Here is a 12,292-nt window from a genome sequence, read left to right on the forward strand (position 1 = left end):
TGGTTTACCATGTTCTGTTAAACGGCCCTTGTGTAAGACGGCCTACGTAAATTACTTATGACGTAGACTAACGTAATAATAGTATACATAAAACTATGAATATCTTGACAGAATTTGAGAGTGTGCAGTTTTTACATGGGCAAACATATCTAATGTTCTTTTAAAGTTAATTAACCTGCATATTCTTTGTATAATGTTTAATATGCTGGTTCCTTTGTTGTCACTTTTATTTGTAGACTTCGCCAGACTTGATCGTAGTTCCATGGTCATTTGAAGCATTTGGCAATGTACCATACATTAAATATCCATTCTGGTCAGGTAACTATTAACCAGCCAGCCTGCATATAAAACAAACAGTGCTTGTCATTCATATTTTTAAAATGTTCCCGCGTTTACACTACAATATTTTACCACATGTATATTTTCCTTGTGTTTGCATCTTTATCAGAGATTATTCCATAATGTTTGTTAAATCCATTTGTAAAATATTAAAACTGGGTGTTGGGAAACATGTTTAGCAAAGTCTTAGTGATTAATTCCATTGTTTAAACTTTAAAACACTTATACACAGGTATTTATTGACATAAAAATTATGTTTATAGTACAACATGGTATTTCATGGTCATTTACTGTGAGTATAATGCTTTTTACCATGATCTGTAATTTTGTTACATGGTAGACCATGGTTTTTCATGATAGCTTACTGATATGCAGAATGACCATGTTCAGATATCAAAAACCATAAAATACTATGTTGACCACGGTGCACATTTCACCGGGGTTGATATGGATATTTTTACATTCTGAAAATGGATTTTGGATTGGAAAGTGAAGACGAGGCTGAATTAATACAAAATTGATCAATTAGATATTACATGATGCAACGCTGGCTGATCGCTATTTTCATATTATTTACCAGCGAAAGACATGTAAGTAATAATTGTAAGCTACCAAAGTCTGACACAAAGTAAATATTACGACAACTGTGATATCTTCTATAGTGTAAGATATCAAATATATAAGAAAACTAATTGAAAACACCTTAAACCTGAATCAAATACAAAATAGATACCGGTATTCTATCATCATTTTTTTCATTAATTCATTTGTTTTCGTAGATAAGTTACGATTTGATACCCACGTTATGAATTTATAGGTATTTGTAATAACAAAACATTGTTGTTACTTATGAAATATCCTATAGCATTAGAATCAGGAAGGCAATCTATTTGTGAGCTAAATTTTCCGCGTGTGGTTTAGGTTGTAGACCTATTGCAGTTTTTTTGTTTGTTTTTGTGTTGTTGTTGTTTTTTTTGCATTACATATTTGAAATAAGAGAAAACAAAAAGTTTTATATTTACCACTTTATTGCTTAGAGGGCAGACATTAATAAGGCAAAATGATCTCTCAATTTTCTGAGACAACGCTTTTAAAATGATGATTATGGCGCAAAACACCCCTGAATTAATACGTCAATTGATTCGAATCAGTCTAGATAAGTACAAATCACCTGTTCTTGAACTTCCTATAAAGTAGTGTTTCTTAAGATTCAGATGGCATTAATATCTATAATTTGTTCGGAAAACTTCGTCTCAAAAGTATTGATGGATTCTGACAAGATAAATATTAATGAGCTGTTATGGAATTTTATTTGCTAGATAAGATTCGGTGGATATCGATGAAATAGAAATAAATGAATTGTTCAGGAACCTTCTTCTTATAAAATATGCCAAAATGATAATAAATAATGTGTTTAGAAGAAAAATACATTAAATAACGACACAAGTCTTGATGATCTTTGTTTTTATTTTTATTTCCTCGCCCTTGATATGTTAACAGTAAAATTTCAGTATAAAATTATTATTGTACTGCCTTTATAACTTGTTGTGTCGATTTTTGGCGTAGTTGTGTTGTTGTTTTTTTAATTACATTTAAAATTTCCAGCTGAAACGGATGTAAGTAGTTATCACAGTAGTTAAAAAATCAATGACTAGATTTTTTAAAAATAACTTAAACATGAAACAATTCCCACGAATTTAAATAACACGTTGAAGAAATCAAACAAATATTTTAACAGGACAAAGATACCCGTATAATTGTAAATAATTTCTTAAGGTATATTTTCTAAATTGCAACCATTGTCTGTCATTTCTCGAAATATTAGAAATGTTTCAATCTGGGTAACAAGGGATTTCTCGTCATTCTGATTTCTCAACTTGTTTTATAGAATTTCAAATCACATCGTATATTTTAAAGAAAGGCATCATATATTTATAGTAAGAGTAAAAATGCAACTTTGTTAATAATTGTTATATAAATATTAATTCATTTCAGCTAATCAGGTCTTTCCTTATTAAATGTTTTCTTCTGGTGTATTTTCTATGGCGATGAACGTTTTCGTCGAAAGGCGAAATGCAAATTGTAATGAATGCCAATCTACTCGAAAACCAAGATAATTTTTATAACATCGCTTTCTTTTTAACCTTTGACCCGTTAATATTGGTTTCGTTGCATTCACCATTAGTTGTTTATAGTTCACAGATGTACGTTGTATGTATATATATCTTTAATATATCTTTCTTTTAATGTTTGCCATGCGTTTTACTTCAAGTAATAATGATAAGTAATTTGTACTAAATTAGATTTGTAATTAACATTTGTAATGCTCAAATTCTGTAATAGGAACTCATTCATGTTTTCTATTCATATTTTATATACAGGTACTTTGTTATATTTTATCAAAGTGCTATCACCATTAATTGTGTATAATACACAGATGTACTTTGTATACAAATAAATAAACGATGTATTTATATCTTTAATATATCTTTATTTTACTGTGCTTCAATTCTTTCTAAAGGACCCATTACCATCATAAACATGTTAATAACAAAAGTAGTGATCAGTGTTAAAACAGATAAACAAACAATCCAAATAAATTTATTTCAATTAAACCATTGTGCAACCTCGTGATATCAATTCAAGTATGCTGTCAACAATCAGGTCAAATTTACATCAAATGTCATCACAGTTTTATCTGGATTTACCAAATGTCAGTTAGGCTACAATTTTTTATCCGCATCTATACAGTATATATACAATTTATTTCACCTTACATATGAAGACCGTAAATTATTAGCAATATTCAGTTTAAAGTTTATTAATGGATTTAACAATTTCCTTAATCTTAAAGGCATTTACTCAAAGTATCATTTAAAAAAATATTATTTTAAAAGATATACGTAAGATCGCAGACAAACTGGTTACATACTGACAAATGTTATTGGATCTTTGTATCTTATCAACCTTATAACCGTATAAATGTCGATATGCATAATCAATGACATGGTTAAATGACGCTGATCATGATAGGAAATTTTCAGGAAGCTTAAAACTGCCACAAAGTATAACATAATGAATGTGTTGAGGGATTTGGACAGTCAAGAGAGAAAACCTTTTCAATAAAAATTTGGTTACAAAAAGTACTTTTTGACATTGATATACCGGGTATAAATGCAAGAGATCTTGATTAATGAGCCCTGTTCTGTAATGAATGTACAAGTACAGAAAAATACATTTGAAGACACCTTTCCTTACTATTGACTTTATATTCTTATCTACCAGTAGATTACATAGTTACCTTCGTTCAATGCATCATAATTTAATAATCTTCAAGAACCATATAGTGTTTTAATAAAATAACGATTTAAACAGAGTTTATCTACGCAAAATATCCTCTTTGGAATAAAACACTAAATCGTCATCGTTTCTCGAAATGTATTTATGTTTATGATCAAATTATATTTTGACAATATGATGAGAATATATATTACAGGAAACAGAAATTCATATATTCAGTTCACAAACACGTATTTCTAATCCTACAATACTAAATCAATCATTCAAATAAACATATTTATAATATACTTAATAATATTTTAGGCTTTTATTGCAGCCGTCAACCATTTTAGTTTAAACTATATTTATACAGAAATCTTGTAGCTTTATAACCACTTACGAGTCACTTTCTTTAAATTTATCAGTCATGCTGTCGTTTGAGAAATCTATGTATTATTTTGTGATCCAAGAAAGATTCGAAGCAACGAGTCTTACACTTTATGCAATAAGGATGTATTTTGCTAGATACACATGTGATGGTAGTATCGCTTGAGAGATTTATCTCTTCTTAAAATATTTCTTCTAAATATTTCTTTTTTAATTATCTGTCTGTCATGATTACAAAAATAAAATATTTCTGCTTAAAGCGCATTTTGAGCCGATATCGAAGGTAAAGGTGTCAATGTTAAGAACAAAAAGTACGTGTGGTCTAGATATGATATGAATATATCTGCAATGCCTCTGAACTAACTACATTGATACTTTATCGATACAGCATTCCTTATGAAATGTAAAAACTAATTTTATATGAAATTGAAATCTTTCATTTATCGCTGTCTTATGCAAAATGTTAAATGCAAGTGAGTTCTACTTTGATCAAATAAAACTTAATATTTCCTGATAGATCCTATATATTTTAACCTATATAATGTTTGATAACCGTAACATAAAATATAAACATAAAATAGTAATAATAGTAGTATATGTAAAAATTAGTAAATTACGCATAATTTTCAAATTATACATGTTTTCAATAAGGATGCAATTTCTATAGAAATTTCTCAACTTTATTAGACCTTTCTACGTTATTGTTAGGTCTCTATTAATTTCGCATACAAAAAATATATTGAGAAACTGGATTTAACTGGTATTTAAAAACCAATGTAACCAATGAAAGAAGCAAACACGAAACACAATTAACCAGATCTAGTTTTCCGGCTTCTTAATGGTGTCTTGAATTACAAATTAGCAATAAATTGTAGATATTTATAGAAGACTGTATTTAGTTTGACCTTTTTATTAGAAGAGGAAGGATTTGAAAATGACAAACTGATTCATCGCTTCCTGTCGTGAATTTCCTTTTAATTTTATTTTATAATCCAAGACATTTGAAGAAAGAACACATTTCCTTTTTGAATATTAATTTATTTTATTTAATTTACCTTAGCACAACAAGTTTTAACCCATTTAAACAATTTCATTTAATAATTACAAATATAATCCAATTATTTGACTTAACAACCTTTTATTAACAAATCAGTCTTACTAATTTTATTTCACCCACAAGTAACTTATAAAATACCCCTATTTATAAAGCAAAACTTTCCCACCTTGACAATTAAGCATGTCAAGGAAAGTATGTAAAACATGAAAACATAAATCTCTCGTTGCCAATAATTCACCGTCGGGGAACTAAAACAATAGATTTACTAAATGCACGTGACAAACATTGAAGTGACTGATAAACACGTGCAAAATTCTACTACATCTTCACCGTTGGATAACTTAACAATAGAACTTTAAAGGCACGGTGATATTTGATGTAACTTGCTAAGAAAATGATTTTTGATAAAAAAAAAAGAGATCTTTTAAGATACATGTATATCGCAATATCTGCGACACTTCCTGTGACCTATCTATATGGATGTATTCGTGTATCACGATTAAAAATGGTTCGCAATAAATTGTTCATTAGAAATCGCTTGTGTTTTTCAATGTCATTGTTATATTCATTATAATTTGAATAACCCGTAAACATTGCGGCTATTTTGATAATTTGTTTAGACTTTATTTCTACATTTTATTACCATCATTCATTAACGTTTTGACGATTCGCACATAAGTATCATAGCTGAAAGATCTTCCTTAATTGAATAAACTATCTCATTATTTAAAGGGTATAATTCAACAGCACGGATAAATTACACGTCTACCCTTTTCAGTATAAAATTGCACTTTTAAATATTCCTTTACTATATGGCCAAACTATAATACGAATGGAAAAAAGAAAAATAAACAGAGCAAAAGAAAACGAGCAAAAGAAAGAAAGAGTACGAGTTCCTTAAAGTGAAAATAACTCTAGCAAGAGAAGAACACGAGAGCAAAATATGAAAAACGTAAACCTAACAATATTATTTACAGAACAGACGCATTGATTGTTTACTTTATGTTGGTACGTGGTCACATGCGCGTGAATTGATCTCGGTATATAAATGCTATACCAGCTTCACTGTTTGATTGGTCATCGGTCATTTTAGGGATACAGCATGTCAAAGTGCACGAAAACGCAGATTGATTCTACATTATATACTGATGCTTATGACAAATAATCTTCACTCCCGGTTCCTAAGTAATTAATCGGTTCTTTTAGTTTCCACCACATAACATGCAAAGCAGTCATTGTTTAAATTCAAACGTTTTTTGTTCATTTGACATAGCAAAATGGTCTGACTTTATAGAATAAGGATTTTAACAGTAATCTAGTAACATGTATAGATATTTAATAAGTGATAACGTAACATGTATAGAGAGTTAAAGTTATTCAGCGTTTCAGACAGCGCACTAAAACGACAGAGGAAGACTTCTTGAAAGTTCATGTCAAGTTAATTACTTTGAATTATACACATCATTATTGTGATTATAGACGGCTGGTATTACGTTCTGGTCCTCTATATCGCTCAAATGACAACAACATTAATACCTTTTTAATATAGTTCGTTGACATTCAAAGAATATCTTTCAAAAAATAATAGTTCTTTTAACTTTTAATCGAATGATCTATTTGTGATAAGGGGTGGAAAAAATAAATAGATTAACGACTAAGTTTTTGTAACTAAGTTAATTCAAATTTGAAGGAAACACACGAATATTACATGATAATATTTATTATAGACGAACTTTCATTTTGTTTCACATTTATATCACCTTAAAGTGTCATTATTCTCTTTTTTTTTTCTTTCGCTGTCGAGTTGAACTAGTTCTCTATTTCAAAACATTGTTTATTATAATGGTTATTGACCGATAATTGATAATAAAATGTTATAAATGTTTATGATACAGTACAAAAAGCTCATTTACACTGCCACGGTGCAAAGTCATTTAGTTCTGCAATTGGAACAGGTTTTTGTATCCATTCTAAAGCCTTCTGTATCGGGACAATCCAAACTTCATTCTGAAAAAGAATATAAATAGATGACTGATCCAACAGTAATTCATTTAATACTGGCAAGATTCCTTTGTTTTAAACGGGCGAGGTCAAACTTTTGTACGGCATTGTCATCCATTAAGTTAAATAGACTAATGACGGAAACTAGAATATCAACAATGGAATTGATCGAAATCTTTCACGTCTGTTGCAACAATCATTCTTCGTAAGAATACTTAATTTTAATTTTTTAATATCTATTTTGCATTTAATTCAAATTGCATACGATGATATACCGTAAATGCTGATCGAATATACTGTAAGAATTCAGCTGTTCCGTCCCGTTTGTCCTGGTTACTTGCCCAAGAAGGATCAACAATCATAAGAAATGGAGCTCGATTACCATTATAGTGACCTGCAAATCTAAAGTAAAAAAATGACATGCCTTCCTTTCATGATTCAAAACAGCAAATAACTATTTGTTGATATCATAATTGCACGAAAAAATAAACTTTTCATAGATATAAACTCTACTTTTATCATTAATTAGATGTAATGATATTCAAACACGTCTCAAATAAATTTCATAAGCGATCTAGAATTTGATCCGATGTTCTGTAACTACCAAATGGAATCTCTGCATGTCACTTTATGTTATTTTGTTTTGATTCCTGAATAATAATTCGCATAGCGGTCTATAATTTATTGCTTTTTATTTTCATACAGCCTAATGGTAAAAGAATGATTATATGAAATCCTGAACAAAACATAGTCTTACGCATTAAAAAATATGTCGAAAGCGTCCCTTTTCGTTGTTATGTTCCGGCAACCAGAAGGTACAACACAAGGTAGTTTGTCACCATTGATATCATGTAGATCTGCTATGGGCACTTCCCACCTCCCTTAGAGTATTACAAAAATATATATTTTAAAATGTTTAAAACAGATAAAAAAAATTAAGCATCATTAAAAATATGTATTCATTAATGATTATTTGTGTAAAATTTTTAAAGATGAAAAACAAAGAAAGTTGTTTGCTTTACGATTTCATATAAAAATAAGAACGATTTGAACACTGTTTGTCTTGATAGTTATTTCAATAGTAAAATCAAACAAAATATTAACACGTTGTCTTAAAACATTATGGGATGTTATTCTAATCATTATCTTTTGTACTAAAACATCCAATGCATTTTGTTATAACAAATTAAGTTTGCCGAGTTCAATGTGTAATCAATGTTTCAATACATTTGAGAATGCGTGCAAATGAATGAAAGGAACAAATAGTATAGAAAACCGGAAGAGAAGAAAAGGAAGAAAAGCAATAATTCAAGAGTACAATGTAGCAAGAAGCACTGCAGTATGTAACAACATTTCATTTTACGTCAATACCTGGGAAAGGCAAAGTAGGTGCGTTTCCGTTATCACAAGCAGCTGTCGGCATGTAGTCAAACGTGTACGGCCAGATTAATGTGTTTGCGGAAGAGAATGACACGCTTGAACATGATGAATCATATAATAGGTTGCTGCTCCCGATACCTTTATCAAACAAAAATGAGAAATTTATTAACCTTCTACGTATAGATCTACATTGAATCCGAATGAACTTAGGTATAATTATATACTATCATCAACTATAAAGCATAAAAGTAGTACAAATCAAAGGCACATTATGCTTCAGAAACAAATAAATTGTTCCTTCTTTATAAATGACAAATATGAATTTGATGGTTTTTGAGCATGTAAGATGCTTGTTACCTAAAGAAAGAAGCGTTGAAAGTTAAATGATTTGTCATAAAAGTAGCAAAATGTAACCAAATAGTATTTAAACTTCCATATAAAATACTAAATCACTACAACTGTTATACATGTTCTTATTGTCATAGTGTATCAGCTTTTATACGTAATTAGCCAATGAGTAAGTTTTTTTTAAATAACAACAGTATATCAAAAATAGAAAGCGTCTGAGAAGTAAGCTCAGCAGCATTTCAATGGCATAACGGAACTCAGATGGTGTTTTTTATTTTCAGTATACATTTTGTTAGGTCAATCGAACACAAAACCATTGATTTGATTGGTTAACTGTGTTTTAGAATATTTTTGTTACTACCTTTTGAATAAAAGCATTACATGCACAGATATGCAGTGGATTCTTATTTTCAAATTGCATTAGCTGTTGGTGAATATTGTATTGAATTTACATTTTACTGGTATTCAGTGACCATGATAAAATATTATAAGAATGGACATACCAGTCATCTCAGCATTTCCACCCATTGCAAGTTGTGGTGCTCGCACGCCTTTCACTTCCTTTAAATCAATATTGTGTCCTTCAAGTTCCGAGGATACTTCTGGTAACATATATTAAATAACAAAGATCAAGACTATTCCAAGATTCAACTTACTTTGGTTTCATACTATTTTGTTTGTATGGTTATATTCTGTCTCTTGATATTAAAACAAATGAAATATTTGTTATACCATCAATATTTTGTAAGACATTTCTAAGCATTACTAAAAAAATCATATTTTAGTGATAATCTCTTCATTTTATTAGCGAAAGGGTGATCAACTATTTGAACTATAGATTTGTATTAAATCAGCACACCTCCAGACAAATATGCATTTTTAAGTAAACAGTTGAAAATTGTGAAAAGCCAAAAACTGTCTAGATGAAGCGATATGTCATTGTCTTACTTCTTACGTCTTACTTCCAATGGTATTGCTAGTCTAACATGGAAATACGCAACCAGCTCGTAATCACTTAGTAACGAAGTAAAATATTACCTTAGAATAGTAAATCATGCAAAGTGTATCTTGAATATTAAAAGATTATAATTTACAATTAGAATTTTTTTATTTACGTATTCATCTGGAGTCGTGCAAGACAATTCAAGACAATATAAAGATCTAAACGTAACAAACTTTTTGATCATATCTATCCAGCCAGTAGAAGAACTCGGGGCATTCCCGTCAACCGACGATATCCCAATTTCATGGCCATCACTACTGATGTCTTTTACTAGATCGTACGCTGTCCCAGAATCTTCAATGAAAAATGTTCCTCTAGCAGGACAATTATTTGGATTAGTAACACTTTGAAAAATTGGAAGATAATCCTTTATGTTATCCGAGTTTATTGTTCCCTCAAACGACACCATTACGATCTGTGGTGTTTCTGATTTCTGTAATGCATTTAAAAGAAAGGAAAGAAATACAAAAATAATAACAATTTATTATTTTTTTATCTGTAAGACCAAGAAAGATCTTAGTTTGTAGGAAATTAAAATATGTTTTACCGTATTGACGTCTAGTTCTTTACCTAAGCTTATTAAATGGAGAGAAATAAATAGTCCCTAAAGAACTCTCTAATTTAAGCTAGATTATTGAAAATATTCTATGTTCGTTTGAATGACTTTTGTGTGTACCTCAGAGACATTTTCATATTAAGAAACGTGATCATAACTTTGGTAGTTGATGTTTTCGACTTATCATGATGTTACTTTACATTGTAACATATTTAAAGTAATAAGTCAATAAATGTTCACTGACCGATAAACTACCGGGTATGGTACGATCGTCGTAACAGCGGCAGTTGGGAATGGTACATCTTTTCGGGTCACATTGTTGTAAACTTAGTCCAACCAATGCTGATAATAGCAGCAATGAAAGCCTCATGGTTGTATTGCTGAAATTCAAAAAATAATATCAAGTTTCATAGAACTTTTATACATGACAATAATGATATACAACCACATATGATAATTTATAATTATGATGTTTCGCCCCCCCCCCCCCACAAAAAAAAAATCCAACGTCATTTTATATTTAATAAATGTAATACATTAGGCGTTATAATTGAATCATGATTTAAGTACGTATATTTAACCATTTAACTATTTAAATGAAATACAAATGTAAGCAACGATAAGGGTTTGTTTTGAGGTAGCCAAGACAGTTTCGACAAGCGGTATTCTTTAACCATTAACTAAACTTTGCTCAGTATTATTATTTTGATATAAATACTTCCAAAGTCACACGTCCGAGGGATTAGCGTCGGTTTTTCAATACAGGGGTATGTGGCTCGTTTTGCGAGTGAGGCGAATGTTCTCCGTGACAACAGATCTCGGATTTTGATCTTCATTTGTCTCTTTACTGATTTACCTGATCACTTGAAGAGAATAAGGTATATACTGTGTTTGTTATTCAGAAAAGTGACAACTGATATATGACAATTACATGTTAAAATCGGCGTCAGAAGTCAGGAAATAGAAATATAAACGAGCAATGTAACTTAAAGTCACCAGAGTATTACAAATCCAGCCAGGTTATTTAATAAAAAAAGTCTTACCTTATTTTTGTCCTGCAAATTATATGTTAAAAAATCGAAAGATGAATGATAGAAGCGGAAGCGTGACATATTTTATACCAAAAGATAAAAATGCAACGGCCAATACAATTTTCGACAAGAGGAAGATTAAACAAATTTGTTCAGTCATAGTGATATTATTGTTTAATTAAACACTGTGTCGCGTAAATCATTAATATCTAATTGATAAAGAAACCATCATGATAAACAAAATTGTAGTAATATATTCAGTAAATGACTAAGGGTTTTACAATTGATATTTTATCGTGCAACGTGTAAATAAACTTTTTTATCATCTAAACGTTAAGATAACGAATTTAAAATTAATTCTTGATTTTAAAGTACGTTAAATATTATTAAGCCGTTGTTTTCGGGAGAAAGAAACTTTATCCTCATAGCTAAGTATTGATTGGTTCCGGGAACGTATTCGAGGGTGTTTCAATAAGCTTATTGTAGTTTCCAACATTATCGAAGTAAAATCTATTCGTATAAACTAAAGTAAAATCCTTTCTATTTGTTTATCAAACTTTGCTTTACTGCATAATGTATATTGAGATACTTTTTGGAATTCTGACAATGGACCAATTCTTTACTCTTCGTTAAAAAAGATATCCGTTTTCTTTAAAAAATAAATGTTCGATAAATCATGAACTACAATATTTCTATTTCAAATTGAATATTATCACCGCAGATAAAAGACCGATTTAAGTGAAAGTCTAGACTTTCTGAGCATTAAACACACTGTCATATCAAACAATAAAAGATTGTATTAACCTTATCGTGTATGCGAATTTATCAAGATTTTATACCACTATGACTTCTACTGAAGCCTAAAGGATATGATTACATATTTATAACGGAGCTTCAGGAAAATGACACAG

The 12,292-nt window shown here is 29.8% G+C and overlaps 1 protein-coding gene across 1 annotated transcript; it reads right to left on the reverse strand.

Annotated features, from left to right (window-relative positions):
• Positions 1-6,766: 6,766 nt before the first annotated feature.
• Positions 6,767-11,485, reverse strand: LOC132754786 (chitin deacetylase 7-like). The gene is made up of 8 exons (XM_060745501.1): positions 11,394-11,485; positions 10,595-10,730; positions 9,968-10,227; positions 9,295-9,392; positions 8,435-8,581; positions 7,821-7,944; positions 7,339-7,465; positions 6,767-7,069 (listed from the first exon to the last, which is right to left on the reverse strand). The coding sequence occupies exons 2-8, from the start codon at positions 10,718-10,720 to the stop codon at positions 6,968-6,970; spliced, it is 984 nt and encodes a 327-aa protein (XP_060601484.1). The 5' UTR covers positions 10,721-10,730; positions 11,394-11,485; the 3' UTR covers positions 6,767-6,967.
• Between the last annotated feature and the right edge of the window lie 807 nt (positions 11,486-12,292).

This window comes from Ruditapes philippinarum, unplaced genomic scaffold (genome assembly GCF_026571515.1).
Source record: "Ruditapes philippinarum isolate M1 unplaced genomic scaffold, ASM2657151v2 ctg2535_1_1_1_1, whole genome shotgun sequence".
Classification (NCBI taxonomy): Eukaryota; Metazoa; Mollusca; class Bivalvia; order Venerida; family Veneridae; genus Ruditapes; species Ruditapes philippinarum.